Genomic DNA, 21054 nt, shown 5'->3' with positions numbered 1-21054 from the left:
ATTTGCAATTTCTACATTTGGTTTTATTTAGAAGGATTTAACTTGGATATCAGAAGTGCTTCATTTTGCTACATATTTGTTTTGAAAAAAGGTGTATCCAGAAATTAGCAGTTAAACGAAGAGATCAGAAGTGCTACAAAACTGCTGTAAACATGTTAACGTTTTTTCACAAAACATTGTAGAACTCTGGGGGAATGTCTAAGCTCTATTCATAATACACTGCAGGTTTCATTGTGGTTTAAGTTTGGCTGCACATCTAAATATAAAAAGCAAAGAAAATAGACCCAGATGAGACTACAGACAACTGTGGTTGTCCATCTTCAATCCTTCAGTGTTAGGGTTAGGGTCAGACATCTTTAAGGGTATCCATGCCCTGGGGATTCTCCAGCCAGTGAGGTGGCCAGCTGGCTGCAACGCTGGGACGTTCCTTCACCAGGGTGTAGTACTCCCCAAGCTTGGGGTACTTCTCCTGGGACAGCCTGTAACGGAACACATTTCTGAAGATCACACCATCTCTGCAAAGGGAAGACTTACAGTCCTCTGCAGAAGTCTTAGGCAGTCAAAGGAAGTTGTGCTTAAATTAATTTCATGTGAAATCATAGTTTTGAACCAACATCTGTCCAAGTGTGTCAGCTTAGCTATTTCTAAACCTCTGCTAAAGTCAGACAGACATTTGCAGCAACCATCCAAAACACCCATGTACATTTTGACTTGACCACTACCCAACCTTGTTGGCTGATCAATGCCTCATACTGTTATTTAACCAATTCAATTAATCAATTAATTAAATGGTTAATGAATCAATCTGGTTTTGGAATTGAACTAAAAAATGGAATGGCTGGGGGGGCATGAAGTGAGGTTTTGGAACTGAAGCAGTGTTCACCTAGCCAGCTAATAATAAGATATCAGTAACATTTTGGCAGTGATATCACTCTGCCAACCACGGTATTTGAACCAACAACCTTCTGCTTACAGGCACAGCCTCCTAATCTGCTGAGCCGCATACTAACCCCCAACAACTTAACCTGTTTTTCTTTTGGGCTACTTCCAAAACAAACATTTCCTACCCACTTTCTCCCCTAATATGTGCATGCCTAGCAGGACTCACCCAAACCGGAATCCGTAGGCGATGACAGGGAAGCAGACGACGTCAGCCATCGTGAAGGCCTTTCCGGCAAGGTATGGACCGGCCTGCGGCTGCAAGCAGACACGTCTGTCAGTTGCGTGTTTCTATTCCCAGACTACTACAGACCTGCAATAAAACACAGAAAGGATCCCCCACCTTGCTGAAGTACCCCTCCCACAGCTGAAGCTCGGCCGTTAGTGCTTCCTTGTTCCGCTTCACTGCGGAGTCATGCCTCTCTGCCTCGGGGACGCGCCAGGTGTAGTAGATAACGTCGGCTGTGGTGAGGCAATATGTCATTTCCAGGCCAACTTTCCTTCAATCTACCGCCATGAGCCAGTTAACCGCTTCTGTGTGGCTAGAATGAGGCTCGCAGCTCAGCATCTACCACGGAGAAGCACTATTTCTATCTTAGCCAGACCATTCTGACATTTTCTCGGCCCTAAGGTGCCCAGATTTTAAAAGTCCTGTCCTCTTTTTATCACAGCAATAAGTGAGCATTAATGGTCTACAGGGCCTCAAAGAGGTAAATATTGAATGAGTTATGCTGCAATAACCTCCACAACAACAAAAACAACAACTTGAATGTCTCCTCTTAATAAGGATTCAGCAGAATCCCATTGTAGTAGGTCATTTCTCCTTGACGGGAGGTGAAACAGTGATAAACACCTGCCATTCACAATGCGAACATCCTCCATTTCACTTGTAGCCTTCATTTTGAGTATCAAAAGATGGTGATAGTTATCTAGGGAGCAGGCAACAATAATGGCTTGGGGAAGCAGGGCTCATTATCGCCAAATGAAAGACTGCAGGGTATCAGGTGTTCTTGCTCACAAACCCCCCCTCCCCCCCCCAGAGGAGCTCAGGCAAACACACACACACACGTTAGTCATACACTGTTTCTGCTGCAGCGTCTGCCCTTCAAACATGCGCTGGTATACCAGAGCCTGTTCCGACGGGATGTCGGGAATAAGCTGTGTGCCCTGGGACTTGAACTGGCCCTGTGGGGGATGAGGTAGAGCCACAAGTGAAAACAGGCGACGGGACCACAGCACAAAAACAAGTAAGCAAAACGTAAAACACAATGACGTTAAGTTGCATTTTAAGTTATTTAAATGCTGCGGTTAACCCCGTAGGCAGTCCATAGACAGCTGTGCGCACAAATACAACGACTTGTGCGTAGTTAGCATGTTTAAACGCATGAGTTAGAAGACAATTTCTTTCTTCCCGATCAAATCCACTGACGATTTGTTCTAGCAGCAGCTACTGAAAGGACAGATATCGCGTGGCTGTCATAAGACTCATAAATGATTCCAGAACCCTAAGGCACTTAAAAAATATATATTTTTGGATGAAATTACATCGGGCCCGATCACATTACCTCCAGGTACAAGCAGGCTCCATAGGACTCATTTATTACGTTGTTTCCATGCTTGAAAGTAGGCAGCTATAAGAAAAGAAAAAACATGCACGCATGACTCAATTTTTTTAACCGAAAGTTGTTCACAAAACATTAAAACTGGAATTAACCGCCGCAAACAAAAAGTCTACGTGCACGTCAAATCACGGATATTAGTTCCATTTTGGGTTCCCTAAACAACGCTATGCCGTGTGACAAACCGCGATCATAAGGGGAGATGTATTTTACCTGCCCCCGAGGATTTATATCCATAACTTCCTTGGATTTGTGATCCTTTTTCTCAAAAGACAACAGTTTGTTATGATAGCCCTGAAGGTTTTTTTCCTCCAAGGCGATCATGATTTTCCAACACGGAGGGGAGCCGGAGCCCCAGAACAAAAGCATATCTTGCGCCATTACTCTAAACGAACTTATTTTAAGCAAAAAAAACGGAGGAAACCGATCAACGACCGTCGGTCAGGTAGAAAAAAAGGCACCGCAAAGCGCACAACGTCAGGTCAAGTGACTCTCTGGTACGCGAAGACGCCACCCCCAAATGAACTCAGAATACCATTGGAGAAGTACGGGGTTAGATAAAGGAAGCAAGGTGGTGGACAGCGCCATCTTCAGACTGAAGATAGACCCTCCGTCACCCTCCGGATTACATAGAAAAATGTTGGTGACTTATCTGAGTTACTTATCTGGTTACTTGGACTACACCCTGCAGTGCACTGTGCGTACCTTTGGCATTTAGACTTGTTATTATAATATTATATGTTTTTATGCCCACAACAGCAACCTAAAAAGAGGATGCATGGCTGCACGATTCTGGGTAAAATATGATTTCCCCCCCCCACTCAGAATCAAGATCGTGATTTTCGCTCAGGAATCGCGTGCACTATATTTCTCTCATCATCATTATTCTTCTTAATAATAATAATAACAACAATAATAATAATAATAATAATAATATTTTGCATTACATAGGGTTATTGATTCTATAATGATGGAACAAACAAGTAGAGATTCACGATATATCGGTCATCATACCGGTATTGCCGCCCTATTAAAAAAAACTTTATTAGAATCATCTTCAATCATATAATTATGTTTCTGTTTATAAATATTTTAAATATTTAATAAAAATATGTCAATTTATTAATTTTCTGTCATTTTAAGAACCTTGGTCACCCGGCTTACCGACGTCTAAATATAGCCTATCGACTACGTTCGAGTAAATCACGTGACCAGCTTGCTCCTCGCGAACTTCGTTTCCCTTGACCAGTAATTCCAGGAAAGAAGCTGCTTTGGTGTTCGGCGCGATCTGCGCATCCCGGCATGCCTCACCAGCGCTGGTGTATATAGCCCTTGCATCCTTGTTGTCACGGTTATAGTTGTCTTAGCGATCGTGGCGTGCATGTTTACCTGTGTCTTGTGTGCACCCTATCCGATTCTTGCGTGTTCTTAGCTTGCATAACCCTCCAACCATGTGTGAACTTATAGCAACTTTTATTCTTATGGACAATTTTTTATTTTTATTAGGCAAACAGGAAATGTTAAAGTCAGTAAACGTATGTAAAGGAGAATAGACTGGTGAACGTAACATTGTATATTTATATTTATATATTGGCTTTTATGCGTCACAGCCACTGGTTACCTTTTTGGAGCATATATCTAAAAATGCTTGTTCTGGTTTGCGCATGTTCTGCACCATATTGTAAAACAAAGCTGGAGAATCACACATTGATTAATTTAGGGTTTGGTGTGCTTCCTGTCACCCTGTCAGCCAGCGATGTTAATACTGTGGGAAACACTGGGTATAAATTAATGGTGTACCGGTTCCGAATTCCTGATCGAAACCGCGGTATGAGATCGCGAATATTTGTATCGTGGTTCCGTCTTCTGGATCCCCCAACCCCAACCCCAACCCCAACCCCAATCGGCTGCTGCAGATGCAGCCTTTTGAGCTCACATTATGTTATTAATGTTGGAGGAGTTGTTTTTCATTTCACAATTAACGCTATACTACATGTACATAACATATTTAAATATTATTCTATTTAAAGTTAGGGCAAGCTATATACTTTGTGTATGGTTACATGTATTCACCTTAAACAGACAAAAAAGAATGTTCTGTCATGTTCACAGTTGTGGGTCTGGGGTCCATCTTAAAATATGGTCACAAGGCATGAAAAACCCACAATGAGGTAACAACCCTGCTTTATTTCTGTAATCACATTGACACAAATGACAACTTACAGTAATACAATGAAAATTAATGCTGTAATTAATATCACTGGGTAATGTGTTTCAATGTGTGTCTGGTTGATGTGTGTGGACCTGACCTGTGCATGTATGAGTTTCCTTTGCGTGTGTAGAAACTCATAATGTAATAACTGTACACTGTGGAACATGTAGGTAAGGGCTCTGCTCATCCCCTTTACAAGATGCCTGCTGCCCCATCAAAAGACCTGCTGGTACTCAAAGGGACAGCAGGCAAGCTGGTTATTTGGTCAATGTCAAAACATCAATGTCAATTATTTTTAAAAATTCTACAGAAAAATAACTTAAAACTCTGGATATAAGAAGTGTAATAGTTGCTGTATCAGATAATATTAAGCTTTCATAAATATAAAGCTATCTGGGAATAATTCCAGATGAATTGCTGTGAATATGTCATGTCGCGCAGTGTTTTTCAATGGGTCTTAATAGGAAAATAATGCCAATTTCAGATGCTATTATTTTTAAAATTCTACAGTAAAATAACTTCAAACTCAGGATATAAAAAGATCCCTGACGTATTCATCGTGTATCATTACTATTTTACGTGTATTTTTGTATTTTCAAATGACAAATTACTTGTATTTGAATTAATTTTATCACATCGTACACCAGTATTTTGTCTTTAATTTAGTTACATTTGCTGAGCTAGTATTTGTAATTTGTAACAAAATACTCTTCGAGGGTATTTGTAAAGATCTCTGCTAATAAGAGGTCTCAAAATACCGATCCGCGGCATGTTTATAAATCGTTATTAAATCTAGTCCATAGACTGATCTTTTGTTTTCCACAGAATGCAGGAATAGCTCTATGTAACGTCATTCTTCTGATTTGCGGCAGCAAACTCGACAAGTTTCAGCTAGCTCACGTCAGATTTCACAGAGGGAATGCCACTGGGAGGCAGAAGGTAGGCAAGAATGTAATATCCATTATAGATGGGATATTGTGTGTGTGTGTGTGTGTGGGGGGGGGGGGGGTTGGGGATGACGTACTCCGAGATAACATCCTGCAGGTGGACCATATCTCGTGCAATGGAATTAATGCACAGAATTCCACACAGTGGATCACACCGGTCCTCCTCGTACCAGGGTGTATGTAGGCCTATCATAGGCTATGCTCACATCACAAGCCTTATTGTCAAATGCTGATTATGGAATATGTGATATGGAAACAATGGTTTCTCGTATACTTAATTAAATGCGTACGAAATTGAAAAGAGAAGACTGCTTCAGCCATGGGGCCCAAAATACGCAGATCCTGATGCTAATTGGGTGTCTTCTCCAGTTACATCAACATCTAGAGCTGCAGATATGTGTTGTTACTCCAGTGCCGATTGTTATCAGTAAAACATGAGAGTAAGAGCATCGCTTCACTGGTTCAAGGAAAATACTCCTAATATCCTTCAGTTAAATCTGGGGAAAACAGCAGGAATGCTAGTCAGATGAGAAAAGGAAGCGTCTGGCATGGATCGCCATCTTTATAGTTGTAACTGAACCTCATATGAACATTGGCCTTAAATACAACAGTCGTTACACTATATTGACAAAAGTATTGGGACACCTGCCCAATTATACCTACTGGAACATTCATGACGTCCCATTCTAAATCCATAGGCATCAATATGGAATTGGTCCCCCCTTTGTAGCTATAACAGCTGCCATTCTTCTGGGAAGGCTTTCCACAGGATTTTTGGAGTGTGTCTGTGGGGTCTCCATTCTGGTTCACCCCATAGGTGATCGATGGGTTTGAGGTCAGAACTCTGTGTGGGCCAATCGAGTTCTTCCATGACAAACTCACCCAACCATGTCTTTATGGACCTTGTTCTGTGCACTGGGGCACAGTCATGCTGGAACAGAGACAGACCTTCCTCAAACGGTTCCCACAAAGATGGAAACATAGAATTGTCCAAAATGTCCTTGTGTTCTGAAGTATTAAGAGTTACTTTCACTGGAACCAACCCCTGAAAAACAGCCCCATACCATTATCCCTCCTCCACCAAACTTTACAGTTGACACAATGCAGGCAGGCAGGTAACGTTCTCCTGGCATCTGCCAAACCCAGGCTTGTCCATCAGACTGCCAGACAGAGAAGATATTTCCAATGCTCCAGTGGTGGCGTGCTTCACACCACTCCATCTGACACTTGGCTTTGTGCATGATGATGTGAGGCTTCCATGCCACTGCTCAACAATAGAAGCCCATTCCAAGAAGCTCCCAGTGTACGTGCTGTGGTTAATGCCGGAGGACGTTTAGAGCTCTGCAGTTATTGAGTCACCTGAGCATCGGTGACTGCGCCTCAGCACTCAGCAACCTCTGTTACTTTACACGGCCTAATACTTCGTGGCTGAGTTTGTGTTGTTCCTTAATGCTTCCACTTTGCAGTAAGACCACTGGCAGTTGACAGTGGAATAACTGACTTATTACAAAGGTGGCACCCTATGACAGTGACATACTTCGCTTAGCTTTTCAGACACCCATTCTTTCACAAATGTTTGTAACTCTAATTGCATGGCTAGGTGCTTGATTTTATATACCTGTAACAATCGGTCCAAGTGAAACAGCCAAATTCAACTATTAAAGGATCCCAATACTTTTGTCCATATAGTGTATATTGCTTACAGTCCACATACATCTGTTAGCATTTATATTAATACTAGAAGGGCAAAATGTGATAATACTACAAACTAGTAGTACTAATACTACAAACATGTAGGATTTTTTTGTTTGGTTTAAAATAGTTAATTTTCAGTTTAATACATTTAAAATCACCAGCTTAACTGCACCTCTTTTGATTTGTAGAAATTCTCAGATAAACATAGTAAAAAGTACTAAGATGCAGCCTAAATAATCTGGGCTTCCACCTTCTGTCAATAATTAAACGTGGAGCTCGGCATGGAAAAGAAACGACACCGACAGTTTGCAGGACATTTCATAAGAGCTTTAATTGCAAAGTGTGTGTGTACATAAGTCTCTCCGGTTTTCCGCACGTCCGGTTCCTACTCTGAAAAGCTGTTTGCGTTTTGCGGAGAAGCGGGATGGGAACGGACAGTTCCCAAAAACGTCTCTGGATCGCTTGAGCGGTGGGCCATGTGGTTCACATCATCATAACGAGGGGGCTTAAGGTCCATAAAAGCCAAATAACACAATGTAACAAAAAGGGGAAAAAACACTGGACATCAAGATCAAATGTTACTCTCTCTGAGATAAGCAATTGTACGTCGAGATAGACATGTCATGTACACCACATACATCTCGTGTACGGCTTGTTTCTCTTAAATTACATAACACTGATATTTGAAGGTATAATACACTATTCTACACAAATTACACAGAAAACAAACAAACAAAATACCCCTAAATGGAGTATGACATATTTTACAGCGTCCATCCTCCATCTGCGGTTTCTAAATATTTCAGATACATCTTTACATTTTACATCCAGTTCATTTCAGATATTCTTTTACATTTTCCGTTTTTCTTTTTACAATTCCCAGAATAACACAAAATGTGTCTGGAGACAGTGCCTTCTATCGTAATTTTTTTAACTGATTTTTTTTTTTCTTCTTTGAAATCTGCTACAAATGACGAATAAGGTGCCAGACACTACACATTACAGCACAGTGATTAGTTTCTGTGAAACTCATCCTCCAGAAAATGTAAAGACAGGCTGAAAGTACAGAATGACGGATATATGTTAACCGCACGTGACCCATAAAATCAGGTCTTGTGAAATCGAAAATGACTTTTTTTACAGTAAATTAAATGGTAATGTCTAGTGGAGAGATTCATGATATTAAGTAAAGCCACTTAACTGAGCTTTTGTCTTTGTAACCGAAACTGTACGGGATAATAAGCTAAAAACGTACAGTCATTAGGAAACCTATGGATGATTTCTGAGCCTTGCCTGTGGAGGATACGGTATTTACTGTACATTACAGGGGGTTACATACAAACTCCCCCTTAACACTGCAGAATAAATAGCCACGTTTTTGAAAGGCACATCTCCAACCAAAGCCCTTCGAAACTCCTTATTCAGAGTCTTAAATAATAGTTTGCATTTTATTTTACTACCATTTAAATACTCAAGGTTTACTCAGGATAAAGTCAACATATCTTTGTTTTCTCAGCTCTCGTCTACCACTTCAAGTTGTCTTCTGTAATATACGGCATATAAATATATATTTATAAATATATACTACATTTATATAGCATATATTTAGCGCTTAGATTAATGTGCAATTTATAAAAAAAAAAAACAAAAAGAGCTCCTGTTCTCCAGACAGTTTTTTGTCAAGTTACTGGGCGTATTGTAAATAGGGTTACAGAATTCTGGGAATTTTACATGAATTCCCCTAAATTCCTGGTACTGTAATTCCCATGGAAAGTTTCCAACTTGGAATATTTTCAAAATTCCCATCTTAACTTGCCACTGAATGGAAAGTTTCTGGAAATTTGCCGCCTCTTTGCAACCCAAACTGTCAATGATGCAATTTGTACAAATTCATACTCAGTATTATAGTATATTATAGTATATTATAGTATATTAGGGCTGGGCGATATCGAGCTCTTAAGATACGTTGGTGTACTTTCATGAGATATAGGACGAGACATTTTGGAGGTATTTTTTCATGCCGTCTGTTAATAAAATTGCCCATGTGACACTTGGGAGATCTGGCTTATATTTGGAACTGTCTTTTTGTCATTACTTTATGTGAAAAAAATATCGAGATATATATCGTATATCGCCATTCAGCTGAAAATGATTGAACTATGATTTTTGGTCCATATCGCCCAGTCCTACTCAGTACAATTCCTATAAGGGTCAGTCATTCCACAACTACTGATTTGATAGCTGCTGGTCGCCAGTGTGGCTTCACAGGAAAGGAAACTGCCACTGAAATCAATGCTGTGTTTCTGGCAGTGCAATACGCTACTTGTTCAAAATTTTAACTATTACACCCCCCTCCCACCCCCAAGGTTGTGCTGGTTGAGGCCTGGGCTTCCTCAAACCCCCAACACCTGTCAGTTCATCCATGCCTCGCTCACTGTCTTTTCTAACATGATAAAAATCCCACTGTGTAGTGTGTTGCCGTTCATAAGTAATTGTCCAAAACGCTAAGCGCGGGTCCATTTTGAAGGTCACAGTGTTCCGTTATCTCTGTTTCATATAACCCAACTACATCTGCTTCTCATATCCAGAAATTCCATTTCTAGATTTAAAAATAGAAAAAATAATGGTCGAAATGCAGGTAATGCCAAAATATTGACTGAAAAGGTAATGGAATTCTACATTAGAAATACGAAATACCCAACATAAATACATCACTATGAGATGTGACAGTTCGAAATGCATTCTTTCCGCGTTAATTCCAAACCTAAGAAAGTATTGGTGACTAACTCTTAGTGGTGCCGATGTCCAGAAAAACATCTAAAACATCTCCAGCAGGACCAGATTCAGCATGTAAGATTAAAGGCTTCATTTCACATATCTTGGGCACTCAGATTATCAACTTGACCACAGTTTGAGCATAAACATTATCGTCTGTGCAAGTGGTGTTATTGCTGGTTTGTTTGCTTCGGCCTGATTATCCCACGTGACGTTTTGGTTTTGTTGCTCTGTGTGCGTTTGGTCCTGTCTGACCTTCACAGTCACAGTAATGAAAAAAATAGTGGTCTGTACAGCAGGATACAAAACTTATCCCAAAACTGTATCCTACACAGCACATCTTATTCCAATCACAAGGATGCGGGGAGGTCTGTGTGTGTTAGTGGTGTCTGGTAATCAAAGACCAGGGCTGTCTTGATTTCATTTCTCTGTGCTGGTGTAGTGTCACATCACAAAATGGCCGCAGTCATCTCCCTCTCCATGAGCCTAAAATAATCCCTTGCTTGTTTTAAACCTTCCAAGCTTCCGTATCAGCTACATCTCTACCTTATCAGGCACGCTCTGGTGAACATACGCATCTCCACATCACTGACCATTGTGGTCGGTTGTGTTTGTGCACAAATTCCAATAGGAGGCCAAAGGTCCTCACAGGATGGATGATATTCAGTCAACCTTTTGTTGACCTCCTCTGACCTGGCTGCTCTCTCTTTCTGACTCCTTTCTGACCATGTTGCCGCAGTAACAGACCCCTGCAGCCTCACTGTGACACACCAGCACAGAGCGAAAATGAAAGCAAGACCAAGGATTCCGCGGAGCAGCGGAGCAAGATCGAGGCAGACGTGGGCATCTGGAGGGCGAGCCGATGATGAGGCTGGTGATGAGGCTGGTGATGAGGCTGGCTGGAGTGGAGAGGTTTGGGAGGGTGTGGGGACGAGGATGGGCTCCTGGGTTCCTGTTGCATTCTGGGAGCCCCAGCTAACATGTGACTCACACCTGCATCTCTGGCCCACCAGTCAATCCCAGAGCGTGGGCCTCTTCTGGCGTCAGGCCGCTTTTCAGGGTCCTCCTCACTGTGGGGGGTGGTGGGCAGGATTAGCATGAGCTTTAACCAGTGGGAACCAATACACTGACTATTTGCACCAGCTCAAACGAGCCCATGTCTGTTTTGAAACATCATTATCCAGTAAGTAGTGATATTTCTTTTATTTACACAACCAATCCTGTAAGAAAACAGCTACTGACAGAATCCCAGACTGTTCCACGTAACTCACACGGCCCAGCTTTTTTTTTAAAGGAAGGCAGACAATATCAATTTCTCACTGTATATTTAATGTTATGTCACTGGTAGCAAATATCAGCATGCATCGCGAGGCAGAAAAAGCGTATCGTTAGGTGAGAAGACTGACAATTTAGGGAAAAAAATGGCTGAAGGTTATATCTGAGTTCTTCAAACGCAGACTGGTGGACATGACTTTATATCCCCATCTAATGCCCCCCCCCCCCCCCCCATTCAGATGAATTCTGCAGTCTGTGGGTGCAAATGATAACTGGAGACTTTAAATGGTAAGATCATGAAACGTTCCTATACAGCAGGCGTCGGCAATCCTGATTCTGGAGTATGCAGCAGGTTTCCCATCCTACCTGGTTTCTGATGAATCACACCTGATCTCAGGCAGATAGTAACTCATCAGGAAGGATAGAAAACCTGCTGGATACTGGGCCCTCCAGGATCAGGGTTGCCTACTCCTGCCGTACGTTGAATTTTTCTTTCTTTTTAGAGTGTGTCATCACCCTCTACTGTCCACTGATGACAACTACACACAATAAAAATAATTGACTTCTTGTCAACCTTAGTGGCTGAGAGGGTCTGCAGTAAGATTTCCGAAAACCGTACAAGCATCTGAAAATTATGCCTGTGTAGAAAACTGCAAAAGGGAAACTAGTTAGCACTATATCTAAAGAGTATACTGTTGCTTTTTATTGTATTAAGCAGGAATTATGGGCATGGTAACTGGGAAGGCCACACAGATGTGGACTGGTAGCCATGGACGTGCACGTTGTGCCGTGACAGGCTGGTGTGGTACTCACGCGACTTGCGGTTGGCGCGCGACCTCTTCCTCTCGCGCGGCAGTGTGCGCTGGCTCGGGCCCTGAGTCGCCGACTTCACGATGCGCTCCATGATCTCATCGGCCGCGTCCTCTGTCCCATTGGGCAAGTCCTCGTTCGCTGTCGCCCACGAACTCAAGCGACCTGCCGGGGAAACGTCAGTCAGCGCTCAGACGTCGCTCCGGTTGCCGTCGTCTGCGTGATTAATGAGCATTTTGGGACACGGGGCGGGGGGGGTGGGGAGCAGTGTTGATTTTATGTGGCCTGCAATCACATGCGATTTAACCTCCAGTTCGGATGCGTGAAGCGAGACGCAAGGTGCTGCAGCTGTTTCCCAGCTGGTCGTCATGGTATCACGGGTCACTGCGCTGCTGGGACGCCATGCAGACCATAACTCATCCTGTGTTTTCATAACGCTGTGCTGTGCCGAGTTTTTTTAATCCCATTTTCTAGTTAAGCAGGTGTAGTGAACTGAGGCATATCATTTTGCGGTTAACTAGGCCAATAGACTATCGTTATGGAAACACTAGAACGTTACGTATGAGTTGCAGAGTATATCTGAAATTACATAAGATCTTTTAAAATAGTTTAACCTGTGTAATTAATTATATAACAGATTTATTACTATATGAATGTTTGTATCATTCTTTGGTGCAGTTAACCAGCATTTCCTCCCTAACACTGGCACTAAAAGGACTGGTGCTAAACCTTGAAGTGTCGTTAATTAAAGATTACTATCTGTCATCATAGCCTGCAGAAGCTGAGTACCGCGATCGACCCCCCGGGAGACTCGCCTCGTGTGGCTCGCGTGCGGATGCGGAGGCCAGGCATGGAGGCTGCCTCGCTGTCGCCACCCCGCAAGCCGCTCCTCAGCACTGCCTTCATGTTCTCGTGCTCGGCAGCGTCCTCGGCGTGCTGGAGGCCCTGCGGCTCGCTCTCCTGCACTGCCGAAGTGTTGCTGCTCAGCTTGCCACCCTGTGTGTGTGTTGGGGAGGGGGGGGGGGGCGTATGTTAGGCCCATAGTGGGACAGCAGACTGGTACAAGGGTTAAGGACAGGGGCATATAATCCAGAAGCTGCTGAAGTACCAAGTGGGGCCTAGAATACTCCTAGTATTAGTACTCCTAGTGCTAGTACACAAATACTAAAGGTGGGATTATAGTAGATGTCATGTGATGCACACTCAAACTGATGGTTTGCTGGATTCAAGTAGCCCCACTCTTGTGCCCTTTTAAGGAGGTGCTTAATTTGAATGGCTTCATTACCTGTGTCGACTGGGTAAAATGCTAACTTGCTCCATATGCATGCATACACACAGAGTTAATTTCCACCTTCAGTTTCGTGTTAGAAACAGCTCAGCAAACCGAAGGCAGTCTTAGTTACTTTGAAGCACAACCAGGCTGCCCCAAGGTGTCACCATCCCACAGCAGAACATCGTGAATCTTTATCTTTAATCAAAATTAAAAAAATGAAAATAAAAGAGAGGACTCTATCGACAGTTTGAGCTGAGAACCATCTGTAGACAGAATGTAAAATAAACCGCGAACATCTTGGACGCATAAATCCCCACAAATATCTATGGATACGTCCAGACTGTGGCAGAAGCAGCCAGGTGGAAGTCTGTGGCCGTGGGGCTGCAGATGTGCTTCAGGTCTGGGCTGTTACTCAGACCACAACCCTTTAAAAAGTCTCGGCCGGGTTTCTTCTACAAAAATCTCCGGAACGGAGTAGGCCGTCATCAACAGGGTCACCTGACAGAGGGGGAGTCGGCACCGCGCAGAGGGGAACCTCCTGCCCTGCGGAGGGTCAAGTGGAACCGAGGCTTCGGTGGACGCGGACTAACACGCAGATGCTCGGTGAGCCCCCACCTCCCTGTCCGCCCGGGTCTGAAAGCTATTATTAGATGCACCTCCTGGAGTGCGTTCCGACACTACCTCACAGGATCCAATTACCCCCACCCCCCCATACCAAACAGCGCCCCTAATGAGAATCACCTGGTCAAACAAAGGGGATAGTGTCTACTTACCTGCCACCTTCAGAGAAGAGTAATTCTATTATGGGGTAACGTGCAGAGCCATTCTGCGTCCACATCCATGACATACACAGATTCTCATACAACCAATAAGCCAATAAGAAAAAAGTATAATTTAAAAAGAGATCCTCCTCCATTACTTTGCCTGCTCCCTGTCCTGTGGGATTCTGACAGAGGGTTAACCTATTTGACCATCAGTTTTTCGGCACACTACCAAGGTAATAGGACAACTTTCCCTGAGACAGCCCTGTGGTTGTGAACAAGGCATGGTTTAGTGGGAACGATCCCAACACAGAACAAGACTCCATCGCTCAATTAAGACATCTGAGTGCACGAATACACGAACGCTTCCAGGAAGACGGGGAACCCCACACAGGAGAACATGCAAGTCAGAGCAGGGGATTCCGCAGTGGTTAAGGGGGAGATGCCCAGGGACGCGTACATACAACTGTCATACCTCACTGTCCTCTTCATCATCCGTCTACAGATTGGGAGAGAAAGAGCAGAAGGTACGGGGAACAGGAAGAGAGAGGAAGAGAAAAGATGGGGTAGAAGATGTAAAGGGAGATGGAAGAGCGGGACAATGAAGGAGGACTTTAAACAGACAGAAGTAGAGAAGAATAATGGATATGAAACAGGCCTCAGGATAATGTTTAAAATGCTGTGATCTGGCCGTTACAGGACACACCACACTCTGTGTGGCTCTAGACCTTCATATGTATTCACATACGGACAGAGACAGCAGCACAGTCTCCAGAACGCGCCTTCTCCCATTTAGGGTTTGTTGTTTCTCCTGCCGGGACGTCCAGGGGTTTGGATTTTCACACAGAGATTGGATTAGGCTGTCTTTGAACTATGACAGTCTCCTGCCAAGCCAAACATGCTCTGCAGCACCAGAGCCAGGCCTCCGTAAGATCGGATAAAGCTGTTTGGCAAAGTGAACTCATGGGCCGTTCTGTGATCGGCTAGTGCTGTCTGGAATGTTGAATGGTAGCCCTCTTTCGGATTGGCTCTGGCTGCCTGGAGGCTGAGTAACAGGTCCTTCTGCAATGGGCTGGAACCGTCTGGTGCACTAAGCCCCAGGCTGCTTTGGCACTGGCTAGTTACTGAGATCAGCTGGCAATGCCTGACCCTGTTCATGTAGAGTCAAAGGGCTACATGCAGAGCTTTGCTGAGATCGCAGATTGTACTGTCATAGTCTCAGGTACATTCTGGGAGACAATCATTCACGGTATAGTAACACAGCCAGGTCTGGGGGCCACAGCGTTACATCTTTCCTACAAGACTACGGGGTCACTTCCTTCAGTAAATTATAATAACAAACGCGCCTTCAGACCTATTCAAAATATCTTACCAGCCAGAAGCCAAAAAAGGAATGAAAATTTATGTGGAATCTAATATCTGACCTCATGCCAGCCTTGTGGTTCCTCTTCATCTGTTTATTAGGTACTTTTCTGTGGATCTCTCCGCCATTAAGTGGGCCGGGCGACACAATAGCCAGTGGAAGCGAGAAACACAAGCGGATCAAACCACAGAAAGAGGCAGGTCTGTCTCCTGCTTCACATGCCTCAGTCTAAGGCTACATCTGTTCCCTGTTACAAGCCAAAGTTGACAGCACATTGTTGTGTTTACTTCTGAAGAGGACTGGAAATGAATCCTGAGTTTGCTCAATGCCCTCCATGGGTCTGTATCTGCCATACAGATTAATAATCACACCTTGGGGACTAACACTGGGCCTTTCTGCTGAGCTAGTGCCCTCTGATTGGTTGCCATCACAGTATGAGACTCAGCGTACATCGTGGGATACGTCATAGGTGAGCTCCGTAGGATCAAAAATCTCTTTGTGAGATCGGCAGTCTGGTTATTTCATTCCAGCTGCATTCCTCATAGATTTTTGAACGTCTTCCCAATTTCAAGACAATGCGAGTCTTTGTTCCCTTTTTACGACAGAGGCAGGGATGTGGTCTGAAGACATCCAGGACAGGAGAGCTACTGTTGCAGTTACACTAGTGTGAGACCAGTCAGGTGTGATGGGTAAGGCGGTGACGCCCACGATCCCTGAAAAAGCACAGGCCCCCGTTTGTTGGTAGAGACTCACGTCGGTGATCATTTTCCCCCGGGTCTTGTTCCGCTCGCGGTGGTCGGCCCGCTTCTGCTGCTGCTGCAGGACTCGGTCCCGCGTAGTGCGGTACTCCAGGGCGAACTCGCTCACAGTCTTGCTGAATCGCTGGATGCTGACCTCACGCACGGCATAGGCGGGCTGGCCCAGGAATAGCAGGAAGGCATGAAACCTGGAGGCCAGACAGATGGCAAATAGTCAGAAGAAGCACATCTACAGACATTAAATTCTGAACTACTTAAATGCTTATAATATGCATACATCCATACTGTAGTATGCATACATCCATAAACACTCAACCAGAACAAGGTTACAATAAGTCTGGAGCTTGCAGGGTTAGGGAAAACCTAGACAAGGTGCCAGTCTGTAATAAGGTACATACTGACACACACAACCATACACTAAGGGCAATTTAGAGACACCAGTTCACCAAGCTGCATGTCTTGCAACGGCTTGAGGAAGCAGCCGGAATAATCAGACACCATCTACACATTAAGGTCTGAACCTATAAACATGAAGGTGTGTCACTGGTGAGCTGTGCTATTTTTAGAACAGGTCCGCAGGCGACTCATGTGGTCCTTGGGGGCGTCCTGGTGCCAGTGGGCACCATGTGAATGTGTGGAGTTTGCATGTTCTCCCCATGTCATCGTGGGGTTTCCTCCGGGTACTCCGGTTTCCCCCCACAGTCCAAAAACATGCTGAGGCTAATTGGAGTTGCTAAATTGCCCGTAGGTGTGCATGTGTGAGTGAATGGTGTGTGAGTGTGCATTGCGATGGGCTGGCCCCTCAACCTGGGTTGTTCCCAGCCTCGTACCCATTGCTTCCGGGATAGGCTCCGAACCCCCGCGACCGAGTAGGATAAGCGGTTTGGAAAATGGATGGATATTGTCTGCTGCGACAAACACATTCTGCACCCTCTAGGTTCATGGCGTGACGTAGAATGGACAAGGTGAGATTGTTTGAGTACGCTACAGATTGTTCTCGCTGACGTATTGAATTTTGTTTTGTCCAGTCGTCGACCAACCTTACTGTCTTCATTACGGGACTCTGGTACTGCCAGTGTTACCTGTTGATGATCCTGCGGTGTATGATCTTCAGGATGATGATCCGTTCGGCACAGTCCTTCAGGAAATCCGACATTTTCTGCTTCAGTACCGACTTCATTTCATGCTTGGCGATCACCTTCAGGTGATCCCACGATGCCTTGCACCGGCGTTCCATCTGACACAGGTTCTCTTGCAGTTGGTCAAAGTCCACCTGGAAAACATGGAACACGGCCCTCAATCTTCTCAGCTCAGGCTGAGGCTCTGGTCACGCGAGGTCAGAACTTTGAATACCATTTGCCTACATCACTAAGCGCAAAAGTAATAAAATAAGTGAAAGCAAGAGCATATATCTGTTTTTTATGTCCTTCTTGTTGAAGGAAAACTGTTAAAAAAATGATCTGGGGGAAACAGGAAAAAGCAGACTGTGCACAGCATCATCAAAGCTGCTGCAAGCAAGCCGTAAGTCTCCTAGCTTTGTGCTGAAACCATACAAGCCGCATGAGATATCTCAGAGGCTTTGCCTTGGCACAGCGGGTGATGGCCCCGATCTCCGAGTAGAGGTCTGTGCTGTCTTGGAACTTTTCCACCACGATGGTGCAGGCGTGATGTAGCAGAGACTGCTTGTGGATTGTGTCCTTCACTTCTGGAACTTTCTCCAGGTAGCTCAATTCAAAGCCCTTCACCTTTACAGACACAAAGACATAAAAAAGGCTTCAGTAAGTTAACGAGCACGTACACTTTGCACACACACACACACACACACACACACACATTACAGGAGTAGGGTAATTACATAATGACATTTGCTAATGTCCTTTTGTTGTCAAAAGGCCTCTGTTAGCCACATGAACAGAAACAGTACAATGCAGAAATTTACAGCTTCTGGTGTTCGGACTGCATGGAGGTAACTCACGTTCGATCCATTGAGGAAGTTGCCAATGGAGAGCAATGTGGACAGGATGTATTGCAGCGTCCTGTTGTTCTCCAGCTGGTCCATACCTTCCTTCAGATCCTGGAGAGGCTCAGCCACTTCCTGCAATCAGTGGAAAAGGTGGTCATCAGAGATAGAGCAGGTGTTCCTGGCCGCAGCCTGTCCAAAGTCACTCAAGGTCACCTCTGCTTCTGCCCCCACCTGGTCAGCCACTGACCGCAGGGTAAAAGACCGACGGTTCTTATTATGTGTCTCTTACTTTCTGCGCATAATGTTCTGTCCGGAAACTGGCCACTTAGGAAGCCCGGTTCTGCTAATAGCTTCTCGTGTGCGAGGGGTGGGGCAAGTTGGGAGATTTAGCTGCTGGCTCTTATTCAAGCCGAGGACTGGGGAGAAACCAATTTATAATCATAAAAGGCAACTTTCCCTCAAGACGATGTACTGGGAGGTGCCATCTTACACGGGGAAGCATGTTTTCCATTTCAAGCATTTCTGAGAGGACTTTGAGCCATTCCGGATGAGAACATTCCTTGAGGAGCACTCATCTTTGCCAAGAAGTATTCATTGTTTATTTCATACATGGTGCTGGATGCCGGGAAAGTAAGACGCTCAAAAGTCAGGGATGGGTAAGCCCAAGTATTAATCCGTCAGCAGCTCAGATCATCCTACGCCCTGTAGAGTCCCATATAAATAATGCTGTACACATAGCGCAGTGTTCCATGAAGTCACAGGTGGGCGATTTTTATCGTAGCATTGAGTGTAAACACAGGGCCCGGAATTAACCACCAACTCTCCTCAAGATCCTCATTAAGGCTGAAACAATCTGGTGTAATTTTCATGCCCCTTCTTGGCATCTTTGCTCACAGAATGGACAGAGTGAAGCCACCTATGTAGCAGGCTGGCCTTCGTACTGACTCGCAGGCTGGCCTTCGTACTGACTCGCAGGCTGGCCTTCGTACTGACTCGCAGGCTGGCCTTCGTACTGACTCGCAGGCTGGGCTTCATACTGACTCGACTACGTACTCGCTGCTGCTATTCACGTCTACTATACTGGGAAGGCCACCATCTGAAAGCTACGTCAATGTGGATGCAAAGATGCTGCTGACACGTCCTTTGAACTTGGGGAGATTAATTCAACCGGGTGAAAAATCTGCGATCTCGAGGCAGAAAGACAGGAAGATGGAAAAGCAGGATACCTATAGGTGTCTGGGAAGACATACATGTCCTATAATCTCAATATGGGTGCATATGTTCGTGTCATACCCTAGGTAGATAGTCCTGTTTGGTCTCTCCTTTTTAACCAAACATGGTATTTGCTAAGGGCCATATGAATCGCTAGCAGATGGTCACACCATTTGTGTGAATAACACAGGCATTGTCCAACCCTCAGCCTGACTCTGAAACCCCCTTATTATTGAAACCATTTGCTCTCCATCTCCCACAGGTTTACATTACATGCAAGGCCATCATGGTTTTCCTGTTACGTTCAGACAGTACACGGCATCTCCGTTTTGACCGCTTGAGGAAGGGCAACAAGCAACGGCTACTGCGCTTGGCGAGGTGACCAGATCCACGTGGTTTAGACGCTCAGCATCTGAAGATTAATGAGATGTGCCTGCATGATGTAATACTCCGGTTGGCTTGTCCTGACCTTCTCCATGACCTCGTAGTCCATCTTGAAGGCCCAGAGCTGCAGGCGGGCGGAGAGCTCGCTGATGGAGGACAGGGTGAGGAGGAACTGCTCAGCGCTGCCCAGGGGGACGTCCGGGTTGGCCAGCTGTGCCTCCAGTATCTTCTGCTTCTCCTCCTCTGTGGGGATCATGGTCAGGATTTTCTACATGGAATAGGAGGAGGGATGACAAAGAGGTGGATGGAAATTAAGCAGAGACAGACAATAAACCGAACCGCCATGGAGGAAAAGATATTATAACTAACAGGTTTGCTAGTCATGTATCCGTAAAGGGCAGGTCAGAGGGTAACGGGAAGCTACCAGCATCCTGCTGGAATCTATGGGTACAGTGCGCTTGTAACTTAGCATTTCTCATCCTGAAACCCTCATGTAATGTCTGTGCTGGGAAAACCAAGCCCTTGGGGTAGAGTGGCCCAGCGTTCCCAGCGAAAGCAGACGGAATCCCTTATTAAGTTATAAAAAAAAAAAATCAGGCGAAATTCAGAATAAATCATTATTGCAGATTTGAAATCCATCAAAGGTCTACATTTTGGTTTTAAAACTATGCCCGCAATGACTCCCCCCCCCTTAATCGCCATAGTGATTAATTATACTTAATCAGCCAGAGTATAGCAGTCCAGCTCAGAGACCGCAGAAGCCAGCCCCAACTCATGGAAACATATTTTTGAGTGAAAAATCATGCATTTGCAGAATTTTACTGGAAAAGTATTTCTGGACCATCTTCGGGGGGTTCATTAATTTTTCTTCGTTGATCATTTGCGCCTGTGGCGATGCAGCAGTTATGAAGAGGAACATTTATTTCAGGTTGTGAAAATAGGGTTAGGGTTAGGGTTAGGTTTAGGGTTAGGGTTAGGTTTAGGGTTACTGATGCCGGGCCTTTTCTCTTTAAACTCTGTTTAAACTAACTAAACCCGCAGAAAGAATACCCACAATGCAAAGCACAG

At 44.6% G+C, this 21054-nt stretch overlaps 2 protein-coding genes and 1 long non-coding RNA gene across 3 annotated transcripts in view; 1 reads left to right on the top strand and 2 right to left on the bottom strand.

Moving 5' to 3' along the window:
* Position 1: 1 nt before the first annotated feature.
* Positions 2-3073, bottom strand: gstr (glutathione S-transferase rho). The gene is made up of 6 exons (XM_048992506.1): positions 2772-3073; positions 2505-2570; positions 2019-2124; positions 1283-1401; positions 1109-1197; positions 2-479 (listed from the first exon to the last, which is right to left on the bottom strand). The coding sequence occupies exons 1-6, from the start codon at positions 2937-2939 to the stop codon at positions 347-349; spliced, it is 681 nt and encodes a 226-aa protein (XP_048848463.1). The 5' UTR covers positions 2940-3073; the 3' UTR covers positions 2-346.
* Positions 3074-7724: 4651 nt separating this feature from the next.
* fhod3a (formin homology 2 domain containing 3a) overlaps positions 7725-21054 on the bottom strand; it is an 89365-nt gene continuing 76035 nt past the window's right edge. The window contains 9 exon segments of the mRNA XM_048992499.1: positions 7725-11257; positions 12276-12437; positions 13088-13268; positions 14782-14805; positions 16423-16615; positions 17510-17700; positions 18011-18172; positions 18403-18522; positions 20072-20254. Coding sequence (XP_048848456.1) covers positions 11175-11257; positions 12276-12437; positions 13088-13268; positions 14782-14805; positions 16423-16615; positions 17510-17700; positions 18011-18172; positions 18403-18522; positions 20072-20254 — 1299 coding nt within the window. The 3' untranslated portion in view covers positions 7725-11174.
* LOC125718609 (uncharacterized) lies at positions 14479-17829 on the top strand. Its single transcript, XR_007384853.1, has 3 exons — positions 14479-16138; positions 16275-16358; positions 17456-17829. It is a non-coding gene; the product is annotated as an uncharacterized LOC125718609 (long non-coding RNA).

The sequence above is a fragment of the Brienomyrus brachyistius genome, chromosome 23, assembly GCF_023856365.1.
Source record: "Brienomyrus brachyistius isolate T26 chromosome 23, BBRACH_0.4, whole genome shotgun sequence".
In the NCBI taxonomy this organism is placed as follows: domain Eukaryota; kingdom Metazoa; phylum Chordata; class Actinopteri; order Osteoglossiformes; family Mormyridae; genus Brienomyrus; species Brienomyrus brachyistius.
The sequence above is the reverse complement of the archived record's forward strand: the minus strand, read 5'-3'. Positions and strand labels throughout refer to the sequence as shown.